Genomic DNA, 17,211 nt, shown 5'->3' with positions numbered 1-17,211 from the left:
TGCTGTGGCTAAAGGCTGGCCGACCTGCTACATCAGTAAACTAAGTTTCATTACATATAGGAGTCTACAGACATGACTGATTGTTTTCCAGTTATTAGTCAGACCCCAAATATTTCCATGGAAATGTACATGTTCTTTTTTCTATTTTGAGAGCTAATTGCATATTTACTGATTATATATATATTATATATTTTCATTTTATTGGAAAAACTTGTATAATTGCAAAATTACACATCACTAATATTGCTTAATTATCACATAATCCAAACATGAGTATTTTGTGCCCCCACAGTTTCTGAGTGCAACACCACTGTGGTAAATACAAATACCAGGTGGGTAACAGTTAGTCAGGTGTAATGTAGGTGCTCACTACAAACTGAACTCATGACATCATAACAATGTGATGTGTTGAAAACTTGCATGATGAAGTAAACATGTATGTAACGCAGTGATCCGACCCTCTCACTGAAGTTACACAGAGCAGAAACAAGAGACAGAGACGTTCACCCTGTTACAAGACACTGTACCATCAACATGATTCTGAAGCTGTTAGTTTGAGGTCAAAATGTTTCATCATGTTGCTTTAACAAGAAGCTAGTAGGTGAACTCAGAGTCAAGATTATTGAGTCAAACTATAATGTGATCGGGTTTGACGATGTTCTCATCACTTAAAACAATGGTGGTGAGCTCCAGCACCAAAAACTCTTTATTGACAATATCTTGAACTGATGAACAATTTCACAATTTCTCACATCTGATAAAAACCACTACAGTTAACAGACTTCCTTGTTACTCCACAGACACTTTCATCTGAAAGCATAAGTCTGTGTCTATTAGAGCACACCAAGTGATGGCTGCCATGTAGCTGAATTAATGGTTATAATGACAAGTAAGTCATGTTCAGATTATAACAATTAAAGTTGAGATATCAGACTCTCATCAGTCTCTTTCGCTCATCATATCCCAGCCCGGCTGCTGAGCTAATATAAGCTAACATTATAATTCACTGGCAGGACAAGTTGCTGCTCAGCTCTGACTGGTCCAGAGGTCTCAATTAAGGTGATTAAGATACTGAGTTTCCCATCTTGATCTCTTTGACTGCTTTATTCAGGCATCGTTTTGCTATGCACATTTACTATGTAACAGACAAGGGTTGTATTTTGTAGTTTAACTCACAAAATAAGTGCTGATTTTATCATTTTTTAAATACACTTATAAATGAAGTGTTGTAGTGACGCAGCATTTCAAGTTTAAAGGAGGTCACTGTCTCTGGCTCTGACCCAGCACATGCTTGTTCTCAACATCCTGCTTCACATTCTGAGCAGTAAACAAAACCACACGTAGCAGCTGTTGGCTTCCCAACACTTTGAGGTTTAACTCCATGTCTTGTTGGACGACATTAGTAATTGGAAATGAGGATTAGTCATTAGGTTTGACCACATTAGCCACAGGGATTTATCAAGGCTGCTCTGCTTTGCTTTGACTGAGACCAGTGTTAAACACTGCCTGTTTGCCGTGTACACAGTGAAATGCAGCATATGCATCATACATCTGCACAAACAGATGACATTATGTTTACAGAGTGCACGGATACATCATTTTCTTTCTCAAACAAATGTTACTTGCAGTCAGATAGCAGACCAGATAGCAACAGAGCTACGTGTACAAGAAGTTGGATGATACTTGCTTTCAGGGCCACCAAATAGGCAGTTGTAGAACTGTCAAATCATTCGTCAATCCAATTCCAATTAGGACTTATTGTTCTTCTACAGAGCTCAAAGCAGAAGGAATAATCTATGAAAAATATAAATAAGCCTTTTAATGTAGCAGTCTTTTCTTGCCTGCCTTGCCTGTTACAACCCCAGAGGTCTTATCATGAAATCATTTGCTACACAGTACAATGTACAGTTGTCGGGAATGTTTTAAGGCTGCTCCCCCTGGTTTCTGTGGGCTCTCTTCTCTGCACTTTCAGCCAGACTGCCAGCATCCCATCTCTTTCTTTGCCAAATGTATTTTAGATAAAAACATTTATAATGGCCATAAACACTTTGTTGCCGGTGGCTCTTGGGAGCTGGGAAGAGGAGATTCTCCTTTTCATGTTGCGCCAGGGTTCATCCCAGGTCCTGGTCGTAACAACTGGGAGCTCGTCCAGGATTGAATGTCCATGAGGTTATGTAAATGTGTGAAAGTTTCGTGCATTTAGTGGCCCTTGTGTTTGCACAGTGGTCATCTCTTAGTTAGATCATTAGTTGTTGTTGTTGTGTGTTGTGTTTTTGGTTTTGGCAAGTAAGTAAGCTTGTCACTTAGTGGTTTTGCCTTTCTTATTTTTGGTGGTAATCCTGCGTGGGGGACAAGCTTCAGTGTATAGCAGCGATACACTAAGTTGAGCTTTAGAAGTCCCTTGGAGTTCAGCAAGTCACTGAAGACTAGCTAAGGTAGTTAAGCATCTGGGTAGGCTGTAAGGGGTTGGGTGTCACACTTTCCACAACAACTTGGTTCGTGTATTATGACTCATCTTTTGTTTTCACTCACTTAGATGTGTAGCTGTAATAAGTACTTTTACGCAGTGATTTGTGGTTTTTGACCTTTGGTAGTGGTAACTGCACAAACACACTTTTGTTGGGTCACTTTTGGTTGCAGCTCAGGTGTAAACTGGAAACATTTGTGTATAGTGGGGACTACAGAGTGGATGTTGCAGTGTAATTCTAATGTGGTTACATGTGTGTGTTGCTGCTTTTGTGTCACTCCACAAATCAGTGGGTGTTTCAGTGGTGGGTGTGGCTGCCAGTTTGTCTGGTCACTTTCCGTTCCTTGCTTCCCACATCCATTACAGTAACTTTTGTGTAGTTGGAGACCACAAGGTGTGTATTTTGTGCTGTGGTCTTGGCAATTCACTCGGCTGGGTTTTTGTATGATGCTGTTAGTATGCGGCAGAATTTCTGTAGATTAACTATCTGTGACCCTTTTGGTTCGAGGCCCTTTGTGTTGGTCACCTAAAGTTTACATCCACTTGTAAGATAAATGTACAGTGTATCATGACAGTCTTCAGTTCCAATGATTTCTACATCTCTCTTTTTTTATGGAATGAGTGGAACATATACTACTTTGCCACAAAAAATACAGAAACTGGAATGATCAGTTTTGGTGATCATATAAAAGCTGGGTGAATCAAATGTTGTTTGTAGCACAGCCTCTTAACTTCTGAGTGATTCTGATTGACGACAGATGGTGTTTGATACATCCACTAGACTCAGTCACAAATACTACAATGGGAAAGTCAAAAGAGCTCAGCATTGATCTGAAAGAGCACATTATTGATTTAAACAAGTCAGGAGAGACACTTGGAACCATTTCAAAGCAGTTATATGCCCCAAGATCAACTGTTCAAACAAAGCTGTACACAGCCTCGCCCCGTCGTACACGTCTGATCTCATTAAACTATATATGCCACCTCATGCATTACACTTTCAAAATTCAGGGCTCCTGACGGTTCCAAGGCTTAAAAACAAGTCAGAACCTCCCAGCTGACATCAGGCAATCTGGCTCTATTGACACCTTTAAATCTAAACTTAAAACTTTTAGCACAGCTAATTGTATTAACTTAGTAAAATGAACCATCTGATATCAATTATCAGATCAGCCAAATCCTTCACAGTCGACCTCTCTTTGCAATCAACTGTTTCTGAAACTCAGCTACAGGCTGCCGGAAGCCCACGCTGAAGCCGACATGTGACGCTGAGGACGACAAATGTGTCCCAAGCAGCCTGTGGAACAAGGGAGAAGACGAGATCCAAACCATATTCACCATCTGCTCCGTTGTCTGTTTGTCTGCTGCCTAACTGAGACTTCCACTACACAAACACTGGAGACAACAATGACAAACATACAGCGCTTCACAATACCACCAGCCAAATGTTGATCTAACGTCTGTTATACTCCGCACATTATGCTGAGGTGGGAAACTGACTGCTCACTACATTGCTTAACTATACTGTAATTCAATAGAGGCTTTTAAATACTGTATGTATGCAGGCGCACAGCAGGAACAGTAGGAGATGTATACTGTCATTTCCTACATCACATTTCTGTCTATTGTTGCCTGTAACAGTTTAAATAAAGACCTTTTGTGGGAAATGATATTCATTCAACAACATGAGAAGACTACCAGGGTATTCAGCATTGACTTAACAAAGTAAAGGAAAAACATTATACACTTGCATCCTTTAATGTCTTCCAAATTATACAACCTTTACTTTGAGAGTTTTATCATTTACAATGCAGTCCCTTGCTCGTACTGGGACTCTGTCGAACTCTCTCTTCTTTCATGAAAGCTTTCACAAACAGAAAAGGCCCCACCTGACCAAGCTCCCTCTGTCCGTAATGCTATTCAGCCCCGCCAGCTATTCTCATGGTAAATTAGGGGGACTTTTTTTAGTTCTGATTAGAGGATCTTAAAAATGCATCAGTATATGCCACATTTAAATCCTGGATTTCTGAACAGTTAAAGTTCAGTGGAGGGATACATTTCAAAAGCATTCCTTTACAAAAATAAATCACCCTATAATTGGAATAAAACTTAATTTACTTAATTTAACTTTTTTGGTAATCAGACAATGGGTGATCAATCAAAATAGTTTTAGATGTTGTTCATATTAAAGATAGCTTAAAGCATAGTTTTGGGGAGTCGTAAAGTCATAATAATGAGAATCATAATTTCAAAAGTGAGTCTTCACGTACCACACTGAAGCAGATTGTATTTCAGTATATGAAATGAAAGGGTGGAATTCTCTGGACAATGGCTTAAAATACTGCTCTAATATTATTCAATTTAAAAGAATGTATAAAGAAAAAATAATGCAACATAATAAACTTACTGAGTAACATTAATTTTAACATGACTGTTATCGATTGTATGGGAGAATGTACAGTGTATATTTGTGAAAAGAGAAAAGTTGATGGTTGGAAACTATCTTTGTAAATTATACACTGAAATGAGCAAAAATAAGCCAAATATGTATATATCAATGACAGAAAATGTATATACAAACATGTCTATGTATCTACACCGACACTAAGAGGACCTGAATTAAGTGTTTGGGACAAAACTTCTAAAAGGTGCATAATCCTGACAACTCATATTGTACTTCTTCAATTGACAATGATACAAAAATGGTGATTAATTGTTATAGCAATTTTCACCTTTTCCACCTTTTATGTGCTAGAAAACCCTTCCAAATTGCAGGTTTTTTGGTCAAAGACACCAAACAAAGTAAGACACTTCTCCCTATCGAGTTCAATATAATAAGATAATGATCCAAACATGTTCAAGCACTCTTACCCTTGTGGTGGTAGCGAACATGTACTTTTCTCTGAGCTGGAAGCTGTCGACCTGCTCCAGGATCACTCTGCGGTTGCGTTCACTCTGGAAGAAGTCGGTGCTGCTGAGGATGGTGGAGACACCCTGTGGCTCGTGTCTCTGGACCAGCACTGTGGTGGTGGGGTCATAGGGCTCCACTCCCCTGAGATGAGGTAGATGGGAGTGAGAGGAAAGGAACAGAGATGACAGATGGTGGATTGGAAGGAAGGAAGTTCAGAAGGATGGAAAAAGCAAGGTCAGATGAAGGAGGAGGATGGAGAACACAAGAACCATCCTGTTAGCAAGTTTTCCTGAGACAACATACATGTATTTATGGAGGTCCAAACATAGTCATTTTTGTTTTCTTGCAATTTGATAATAAAATCCCATTATGTCATTTCAAACACAGTATTTTTAGGGTTAGGATTAGTTGGTTATTTAATGGAGTACCAGTAGGCCAACATAAAAATGTCAACACTACCTCCTCCACCCGACCCATCCACTGAGACCTTCCTGACCCGTCTCTCGCTCTCTCTATTGGCCCACATTTTATGCCTCATAGTCAAAATGATTCTCTATGACTGTCTCAATGCATGATAATCATTGATTTTCATTTGCAGTTTAGGTCTCTATATTGAGGTTATGGTTGGGCAACAATTCAATACAATCATTTAGTATTTCAGATAAATCACACTGTGATGTTATACCAAATCATGTAACTGTTTCAAGGAACTGGTCATATCTAAAGTGATTCCAAGGAAATTGTGATAAAAAAAACTGATGTAATTGTTTGTTTGACATGTCGTGTTTTTAAACGTGAGTTGATAAGCAATGACAGCGTCCTCCAGTTTGTGGCAGCTCAGCAAGGCTTGGCAATATATCAATATTATAGTGTTATATCATGATTTGACATCAGTGAAGTCTTTTCCTGGTTTTAAAGGCTACATTATAGTGAAGTGATGTGATGTGATTTTCTGAACTTACCAGACCATTCTACTTTTTCTAATACTTGACTTTTTCCACTTGGCCATTATATCCTTATTCCAACATCCAGTATATTGTGTTTTTGATTACAGCCTTAACATATTCCTAAAATATCTTATGTCCGTACTGCCCAGCCCTACAGCAGTGTCAAGACAGCTTGCAATTTGTCAAAAGTTGTTGACATTTTTACATCGCCCCCTTGAACTGACGATTTTATGAGAACAGTGTGAATTAAATACAGACCACTCACTCATTTCAAAAAGACCAGAGTGACAGCACAGCAGGAGGGTCAGTTTTACTGCATGGAGGATGAACATAGCTCAACTTTTGCAATGCACTGCCTTGTGAAGGAGAGGGGGTATTTTCCAGACATATATGTCCCCTTTCATTCCTCCAGTTGAAAATGTTCCATGACTCACAGTGGAGGGACTACTACGAGCTGGATCACTCTGCCTGTGAAATCATCAGTATGAATGATTTAGCACTCTGTTAACAACTTCTACAGCTTCCATCTTCTGGATTGTTATATCATCTGGGAGAGCTCTATGCATTTCTGTTAAGTTACACTGAGGATATTGTTTGTTATTGATGAAAAGACAAAATGGGGATAAAACACTTCCGGAAACAGCGGCCCCTCCCACTTAGGCAGTCTACTAGCCAATCAAATGTGATAAATCTACTGATTACATCTCCCTCACACTCGTACCGCTGCAGTTTCTATGGATCCTTTGAGGCTGTTCTGCTACCTCAACCCATCTGTGCCAAAGTGATTTGACCCAGCCTTCTGATGGACTAAAATGGCCCAGCTATCAAGCTTCAAAGTCAAAACTAGTCAAAAACATTTGATGTTAGTGATACTTCCCCAGGCCCACACAGTGGCTCAGTGGTTAGCACTATCACCTTCAGGGTTTGAATCACACCCCAGTTCCTTCTGTGAGGCATTCACATGCACCGCCTGTGGTCTTGTTTTCTAAGTGTCTTGTTTTCCTCCCACAGTTCCCAGACATGAAGGTAATGTGAGCTTAAGACTCCAAAGTGCATAGGGATGCAAATATCTTTGTATACAGCATATGCTGCTATCCAGGGTGTTACTAAATCTTTCCAGCATGGAAAACTTACATGAACATCTTCAGAGGAGTGAGAAGCATGAACTGATTCTGCCTTGGAAGGCAGCTTTACCACCTTAAATAACTTAATTGTTCTGGCTTTCAAAGGCTTTTGAAAGAGAATCCTTGTCATTTTTTTTTTCTATAAAAAAATCGCAAAATTGCAAGACAATAATAAATGTCAGCACAAAATACAGACCATCAGCATGTTCAAACTGAAAATAACTGTCCATGTGTCAACCTTGAAAAACAGCGTGGTCAAACTATTTGTGGCCACAAGTGTACAGCAAGAGTGTTGTGAAACTGAGGCACGGAGAGTCAGCCAGAATGAATGAAGGAGGTTCACTGGGTCTTATCGTCTGCCTTCCAAATCAGTGTGTTTTCCTCCGGAGTCTCGAGAGCTAAACAGAGAGAGCAGTGTCTCGGCCCAGCTCTGCCTCTGTGGCATTCTTTCAAAAGGTCCCTGTTCAACTGATGGACACTGTCTGGCCTCAGAGTGCATAGAAGGCTATTCGCAGTCTGTCTCTGTCCCTTCCTTTGAATTAAACTCAGCCCCTTCTAAACACTTCCTCAACACCCATCCTTCCTTTTATGGTAGTTTCTAATTTTCTGCCAGTTGGGTTTGTCATTCGATTCAGGTTTCTCTTCAATATTTTGAAGAAAAATCGCTGCCTTATTAGAATGAACTGCCAAAAGCCCCAACTTTTTAAATAGATTTGATCCTTTTTAAGCCAAACATTCATGGCTTTCGTTTACAATGAAAAAAAAAACTATAATGAAACAACCCAACAGATCCAGTATGAATTAAATATTTATACTTGTCAATAAAGTAAAAAAGGTGCCACTGCTTCAAGAAATCAAGTTTGGTTTAACAAATAAGTCATTCTAATTGTTTTGAATGGAAATACCCTCATCCTAAATTCAATTTACTGTGGAATTAACATTATTGGCTTCATTGGTACCTTCACTGCCTCACTGTAGTGAGAAGTTAATGTGAAAAGCTAATGTTAGAGGTGGGGTGTGGGGGCAATTCACTGATCAGCAATCTAATGATCAATTTGAAGTGAACATTGTTTCCATGTCATCATTTTTCAAGATATGCCTGTATTTTGAAAGTCCCCTGGCAGGTCCTCCTTCCTAAACATGAAAAAAGTGCAAACAGCAAGCAGATAACAACATGCTGAGGACATTACCAGCATATCATGATGAAACTTGTTTTTTACACCCCGAGTGAAAGCAATTACATTGTTCAAAGTGAGCAAGTAGCCTTAATTTTATGCATATTTTCCTCACATTTCCTGAATGTAGTTTAAAGCAGTTAAAAGTTCTTGCAGGTATTACTACCTCAACCTTCATCGCTTCAAATCTGAATTTTGATGGTAATGTGTCAAAAATGTTAGGCATTTTGTTGGATTCATCTTTTTTCATCCTTGCCAGGTATAAATGACATCAACAGAATATGTGGTATGGTTGTGAAAAAATAGAAAGCACCAGATCAATAAATCAAACGCACCCCTTCCAGGTGTTGTGCTTTTAGGAAGTAAAGGAAGTGCATGTGCTGTTGTGTGTCACACAGCTTGTCTGACCTGTTGAACAGAACAGCATGTAACATCACAGTTTATTCTGTCTGACATTGTACTTGGGAGATTTTTACAGGACAACGACTGCCTGCCAAAGCCCCACAACACTCAATACCAGACATTCAGCTGCAGTGTTGAAGTAAGCTAGGGGTAACTACCAGTAGTTATGGAAAGGATCCCTCCAGCGTGAATCAAAAAACACCACACAGACGGAGAGAAGCAATTCAGAATCCATTTAGACGCAATGTATAAAGAAACTACATGTTGTTTAAGTTGACATAATGCTTAAACAACATGTTTCACCCCTGCTCTCAGCTGGTCTGGTCTCATATGGCCTACTGTGCTAAAACAAAATGTACATCAGAGCAGATCATCACAGACTGACATTTCCCCCACATCTTACAGTAATTTACTACAGCCCAGCATAGTGAAAATGTCTTGTTGGTTAACATGTCAATTGATCCGTTTTAAGGGTGGAAAAAGCCCACACTAAGCAATATTGAACTTGCAAAGGCATATCTGCTAGCAGTGGCATTAAAATGTCCCTTTCACGTGTGTTTTCTTGTTAACCTTCCCCCTCTGGCCAATCTTTGTTTTTTTCCCATTTTCCCTTTATTCCTTCAATGCATTGAAAAAAACCTCTGTCTGCAGGATTTGTATCATTGTCTGTAATCCATATGGAGAAAGGGATTGCACTTCTCATTGTATACACAGAGGATTTTACCACTCAGTCTGTCTCCTAGCAGTGAGATCAGAGGATTAGGAGTCAGCTGGGAGACCAACCCATCAGATTGGGTTGGTTTTAAACGCATCCAGCAGCAGGCTGACAGTCATGCTTGAGTCTCTCTGGCTTTCGACGCCTTAAGACCTATCTGCAGCACAACAGTAGCGCCCTTTGCTAAAGCCAGAACAAACAGGATTAGCCCCAAATTGGATGGACCCACAGGGGGGAGAGTTTAAGATCAATCTTTATTTGTGCTGCCTTTGTCCTCAGATAATTTCGAGTTTCTCTTGGCCAGTGTACCACTGCAGTGGTGTAGATTTAACAGACTCAAACAGATCTTACTGGCTGACCACTAAATACCATAAATAATTAAATTATCAAGAAATCTATGAATATCGGATGACAAAATGTAGGATTCCATGAAGTGATCACTCTTCAGCTACAGTAGAAAGAGTACTGCAGATTATGAAGAACACTTGAGGAACAGAGTTATTAGAGTTCTGTTTCCACGCCAACGGCCTGCCTTGCAGACTGGATGTGATTAAATGTGTTAAAAAAACACAGAGATGACATACCGCATATTAAGTCAATGTACAGACATGATTGGACCCCAACTAGCTCTGCATAGCATGTATTGAGGGGAAGATGTGCCCATTTAAGTTTTAATTTGGGCAAAACATTCAAGATAATCCATGACTTGAGTACACAGATATGATAATAATAATAATAATAATAATAATAATAATAATAATAATAATAATAAAAAGTATACTGGAGACAGTAGACGGACATAATAAGAGTTTCCTCGTAAGACAGGAGATCTATTGATAGTTTGTTACACAGGACCCTCTGAGAAGTTGCCCTTGGAAAATGGAAAAGGGCAGGCACTTTCAAAAACACTTGGCAGATGACTGGATTAACCATCCATCAGCTATCTATCAAGGGCTGACTTCAACCAATCAGGTCAATGAACCACATGATGCTGCAGGAGCAAAAAATGAAAACCCATAAAAAGTCTTCAGTGCCGTTCTTTGTGCTACTTTAAATGGATAACAGATGCTACAGCAGCTGATACGCTAACCATCGCTATTGCTGTTCGCCATGTTCATCACCGCCATGCTCATCACACCTAAACCACATCGTAACTGCTATTAGTTTCTCATGGAATGCCGATTGTTCTGAACCATTGTGGTTAGGACACAAGTGCATAACTTGAAGACTGGCAAGATAGATTCTTGCATGATCTCATGATGTTGTAAATCCAAGTTAAGGTAACATGAGGTATTATCTGTTGTCTACTTGATCTACCATTGTTACCTGTGAGATGCTAAACGCAGCATAACAGAAGCACAAGTAGAGAAGAGTCAGAAAGTCAAACAACTAAAGGTGCGGTCCATTTACTGGCAGTGGGTTGTCTGAACTGGAAATGACTTCATACCCTAATCGACTGCGTTCCAGTACAATGAGTTCGAAAACCAGTTCTAGTCAAGTTAGCTACTGTTAGCAATACCAGTTGATAACAATGCATCACACAGTATCTTATGATTGCAAAAGTCCCCAGATAGAAGTTTTACAGGACGGTAAGACTGACTGTCACACCAGACCAAGTAAAATTATAGTTTAAAAACACCTAAGTGGGTTCAACCGAACAAGGTTGTGTTTTTATTACTTATCACTTGAAATTTCTATAAGTAGTAAAAAGAACATGCCATTTCTAAGTGTACATGCCAAGGTGAGGTCCCAAGTGGCTAAAGGCATCAGCCCGCATCATCTTTGGGTTGTAGGAGTACTTTCTTGATAAGTTTTGAGTGACTGCAGGAAAGCCCTGTCCATCATAAATGGCTTGTTGTTGTTTTTACTCCTGTGGACATGTTTGTGTTTTTTTATTTTTGTGGGTGAGACCAGAGAAAAGTATGGTTAATATAAAACAAATAAAGCTATTCTATTCTATTCCTCATTTTCACCTGATCTAACAGTATAGAAAATGTCTGACAGAAAGATGACTGGAGGACAAATGTGAGGAAGAAATAAATTGTGTCTGCTCAGATGAAAAGAGAGTCATATTTAGTTTACAAAAATGTGGTACATAGTTACAAATTTAAGCATCTATCACATTGGTGGTCTGACCATATAAATAAATTAGCTGGCCTAGCTTCCTGAATTCATTAAAGATGTTGGAGCTAGTTTTCATCAATGAATAATGAGGAAATGAGAGTGTGTACAAAAATGTGGAGTCACTGGGGAGATAAGTGTTTAGAAAATGGATTCTGCTTCATCAGATAGACTCTTTATAGGTAGGAAGAATTAGGTTATTGGGGAAAGTTCGGTCAAAGGTTTGGGAAGGGTGATAAACAAAAAGCTCAACACAGACTTAACGCGGTCAACAGAACTGTCTTCAACTTCAACTGACATTTCATCTGTTTTTATTGTTACTTTTCAACTGTTAGCTAATTTTTACTTAACTGAAATTTTAACAGTCACTGTTAGAATACCAACTGATACTTCAGCTTTTTAAGGTGCAACACTTCAACGCTCTTCAGCTTTAAAACTTTTAACCTGATCTTCTTTCTCTGTTTTACCACACAGTCCTAATTCCAAACACACAAACATATATAAATATCAGTCTCTGACCATAAAGTTTGTCCAAACTACATTTTGTCTCAGTATAAGGAAGTAATAACAAATGAAAATGTTCCTATAGTTGGTCTCCACTGAACCAGTATTGACATCAGGTGCCTTTCTCTAATATAGTGAACATGATCTTTGGGAGGTGTGTTGTGGTTTGTTTTCTTGTTATCAGTGACAGAATGTGGGTCACAGAGCAAAAACTCTTTTAGCTTCACCAAGCAGCAACGTTAAGGGGGACCAGCAGCTCCATGTGAGCTACCCAAAGGTGCCTCCACCGTGCTCCCACCCAGATAGGAGGAGAAGCAGACACAGGAGGATGGAGACATTTATTCATTTGAAGACATCAGAGTGGCCTGATGGTATTGTTCAGTGCTGTCTCCTCCATTCCCCTCAACTGTTGTTTTGTTTTAGGGTCTGCAGCACTACCTTGACTGCTTTCATTTAGTAACACACTTAGACTGGCAAAGCATTTGGCAGTGAAAAGGGATTTCACTGTTTGGCTGTTGGCAACAGTGCACTTTAAAAAGCTTTTAAATGGCTACTTCTACACCAAACCCATAACCCTTTGTCAAACTGGATTAAAGCAGACCATAAATCAACTGTTTTTTCGTTCACAGCAGGAGTAACCTTTTCTCTTGTTCAGAGATAAATGCTGGCGTGTTTATGTTGTAAACAAATCAATCCCAAAGCTAAAACACGATGTCTGACTGCTGTGAGTCATGTCGTGTTTTGTAAAATTAAAATTCAAACACAATTTATTAATGCACCTATCTGGGAAATTATCAGCACCATTAAGACAAAGAATCTGCAAGGACACCTTTGACATTTAACACAGCACCATTTATCCTGCCTGAACTCCAGGGGCAACTTATTAACAAGGATTTGGAGATTTATAATGCATTAACTGAAAAATATAAACATGAATAATGTCAATAAACACCTGAGGCAGTGAAATCATATAATATTATGAGATTCTAATTCATCACTGTATTCTCAGAAGATAGATTACTCTTGCACTCTCCATCCATCTCAGTCTTTCAGTACAACCAGTGTGTACTCTCCCCGTGCCTGTCAATGAGCTTTCTGCCTGGATGGCAACATGTAGCATCAAGCAGCTAAGGCAGGGCATGGACCAATAAACAGTGAAAACACAATCACCTCATGTCACCTCACACCGTCTCCTAAAAGGATTCACTCAAACACCACAAAGACAAATCACCAATACCTGACTGCCACCTCTGACAACGTGTAAACCCTAAAAGCCTACTAACGCTCAATGGCCAACTGTCAGATTGATTGAATATGAAAGGGCACTTAAGGTAGTTGGTAATCCTCCTCCATATTAACTGATCATTTATCTTGCGAATCATGGGATCACAAAGGACATGTCAGCTCGGTGGTGTGACAGTATTTTTACTTATTTATCTCCTTTTATCTGTGTGTTTCTCCCTGTGATAGATTTTTCAGCCCTATCACCCAGGCCTACTGTCTGTCTTTACTCAAGCTTAACAGGCAGCATTAATATCATGAATGGCAATTTCAAATAAAAAGTGGAGTCATCTCTCTATAAAAGCACGGAATCTCTGTCTGTGTGTGTGTGTGTGTGTGTGTGTGTGTTTCTGTTAGTCAAATATCTCTGCTCGGGTCTGAGCTAGCCGCTAGCTACACGGCCCCGAGGCGATGGACGGCACGTCCAAAACCGGACTTAGGGTAAATAATGTCCGCCACGCTTTTTCACGAACATTGCCGTCACGTTTGCTTTGTGTCTGGTGCAGGAAGAAACGGTAAAAACGGGCTTTTGTCACGAAAGTGTCCAAGCAGCAAGTTTGGTTGTTGAGGAACAGGAAGTTGTGGGAGGGACCTAGGCGGATGATTGACATGCAACGACGGTCGGTGTACAGACAGCGATATTGAGAGTTGAGAGATTTGTGACATTTAGCGTGTTTGGAGTGTGTAGTTAGTGTGTTATGTAGTGTTTGGTGTAGTGTGTTTAGTGAGTAGTGGAGTCGGTTTTTTGTTTAATGAGTCAGAATAATGAGGAGAAGCTGAATGTGGAGCAGGCAGTCCAGCTATTTATTCAGCTGGAAGGAGCTCAGGCAGACCTGAGCATTGCCTGCATTTAAATGTAAATAGTCACATATAACTTTGTACATTTTTTAAATGTATGCACAAATTTAGCAAACATCACTTTATATTTGCATTATAAGTAAAAAAAAAAAAAAAAAAAGGTTTGTTAAAGATATTTGTGGTTTTCACAGTAAAAAAATCTAACTTTTTCTACTCGGATTTTATGTTTTTTTTGTGATTTTAGGTCCATTGTGTTAATACAGTATGTCAAAATAAAAAAATAACTGTACAGTCACACATGTGAGGTTGTGCTGAAAATAATGACACCAAGTAAATAGTTTTTAAGATGAAATATAATGGCAAAATCAAAAATAGTCAAAAACAGCCAATTATACCCTGGAATATCAGATTTCACAACAAACCTAAATATCCCTGACGTCCCACCTTCAAACACAGCCTCATTTGGCCATCCATGAAAAAGCTACTTAACCTCCCACTTTTTTTATAGGAATACACTTTTCTTACGGGCACTGCACTAGTATCAATAATTTAAGCTCATCAACTTTATAGTTCTGAACCAGGACTTTGTTTATTTGGATCTTGTAGCTTGTGTGTGGCTGCTGTTCCAAAAACCTATTTAAAATCAACATTTTGGTAAATAAACAAATGAAACTTTTTTACATTATATCATCCACAACACTGACTTTGTTGTTCTTGCACACATCTGTCTCCACTACTACTACTACTGCTGAGAGGTGTGACATGTCAAGTTGAATCCGATGTACTTCTCACTGCAGGGCTACATAGTGGGGCTTCACCGATTGATGCTCTCACATGTACTTTCAAAGTTAAGCACCAATGAAAATGGGCAGCACATAGAGGGTTGGGTTCCCCTATGATCCAAAAAAAATCTGAATCAACTTTGATCTCCTCCCTGCCCAAGCCAAGCAAGTTCTTAACGACTCAACTTCTGTGCTGCTGCTCAAGGTCTACAGGAGATGACCTGGAGGGCTGAATCATGTTTTGTACAGCACACAACTTGTTTTTTCAATCAAGTCTCCTGTAATGGAAACCTGCATGGTTGATTAGACTTATTTTACTTTGAAGGATTTCCTCTATCAGCTTCACCTGAGTGATGGAATCCTACCTGAACACATTCCTTTCTGCCAAAGTTTCACCATTTGAATCTGATTCTGAACACAGCTGGTGGGGGTTTTTTGCTCACTGCCAATCAAATCTGTTGAAACCGTGCCCACACAACCCTGTGGAAACAGAGCTAAGTATCACCACTGATTGCCAAATGGATTTGATTCTGAATCACAATGTCCCAATGCCATTTGATTTTCTATTCCATTCCATTCAATATCCATTGGGTCAGGGATATTTCTGTTATAATACCAATGGTGATTGGATATGAAAGACATTCACAGAGAACTAATGCTGCAAATTGAACAAGGAAAGGGGTATTATCAAAAATATAAATGTTTAATTTAACAGTTGAATGAAATGGTTTTAGAGATCTGCACTTCAAATCCGCCTACAGAAATGAATGGGATATTGTTTTAATTTTAGTATCTAATCTTGAATACTGTATTGAAAGAGTAATGACGGATGGAGGCCTTGGTATTTCATCAAAGAAAACTAAGGAAAAAAAATAGGTTTTCTTGTTTTATGTAACCTTTGAAGCAATTTCAGTTCAGATTTTAGTTCACGGGGTGCATTCAAATGCATCTGAACACACCATGAAGTCCCTGCTCTTGTGCTGTCTGTGTGAAACTCCTGACACACATGGACAGCAGAGGACAGAAGCAGCCCTCCCTTAAATAACACTAAAATGTGGTAGAGACAAGGCTCTAGTATATATCCATCAGTGCGGTGGATAGCCTTCAGAGACTTATTCATCAAGTGGAAAATCTAGCCGCATTTGACACTTGGCTGGTGTTAATTTCCAACTCTGAAAAATCCACAAGGCATATAATGGAAGATACATTTAAAGATCAATCTCCGGATTTACTGAATTCAACAGCGAATAATTCAAATCTAAATTAGAAAATTCAAGTTTGGGTTTATGCTTTAAATATTATGAGAAGATTCTTCCAGTCAGCAAAGCATTAGTGGCGGTGACTTCATATGTGACAAATGTTTTCCGACCACAATATTCTGACAGTTACAACAGGTATCGTAGCTCATAGAATATGCATTAAATACACATTTGAGGCTGAAGACCACCATGAGACACACAAACATTCAGATAATTCAGAGACATGATCATTTCTCAATGCTCTAATTGTAGCCATGAGAGTGACCAGGTAGTGGGGGCAGTGCTAACAGCTCACACACACACACACACACACACACACACACACCCACACACACACACACACACCCAACACACATATACCCAAAGAAACTGACAAAGCGAAAGTAAACAAGAACCACTTTCAGCTCTCAAGTCTGGACCTGTTCAGTGACTTCAATAATGAACTGCCCACTTTTCCCTCCCAAAAGACAAACATGCTCGTTCACTATTGCAAATATCTTAAGGCGATAGCTGTCTTAACATAAAAAAAACATCTGAATCCAACTGCAGGCTAAAAGAAACACAAACAGAATTGTTTTACTGATTTGAATTTGTCTAAGGGGCCTCGATTAGAAGATTCTAGATTTTTGTTCTTTATGGTCAACATAGTCAAATATATTTAAATTTGTAGGTGACAGCATCAGTGAATCAGTGTCAATACTGTCAACAAAATTGTCCCACAATTG

The 17,211-nt window shown here is 39.2% G+C and overlaps 1 protein-coding gene across 2 annotated transcripts in view; it reads right to left on the bottom strand.

The window, feature by feature from the left end:
* sorl1 (sortilin-related receptor, L(DLR class) A repeats containing) overlaps positions 1-17,211 on the bottom strand; it is a 97,775-nt gene that overhangs the window by 56,830 nt on the left and 23,734 nt on the right. For both annotated transcript variants that reach the window (XM_030392810.1, XM_030392818.1), the window contains exon 6: positions 5,339-5,519. In XM_030392810.1, coding sequence (XP_030248670.1) covers positions 5,339-5,519 — 181 coding nt within the window. The remainder of the gene's footprint in view (positions 1-5,338; positions 5,520-17,211) is intronic.

The sequence above is a fragment of the Sparus aurata genome, chromosome 2 (genome assembly GCF_900880675.1).
Source record: "Sparus aurata chromosome 2, fSpaAur1.1, whole genome shotgun sequence".
Lineage (NCBI taxonomy): Eukaryota > Metazoa > Chordata > Actinopteri > Spariformes > Sparidae > Sparus > Sparus aurata.
This window is presented reverse-complemented; position numbering and strand designations above follow the sequence as displayed.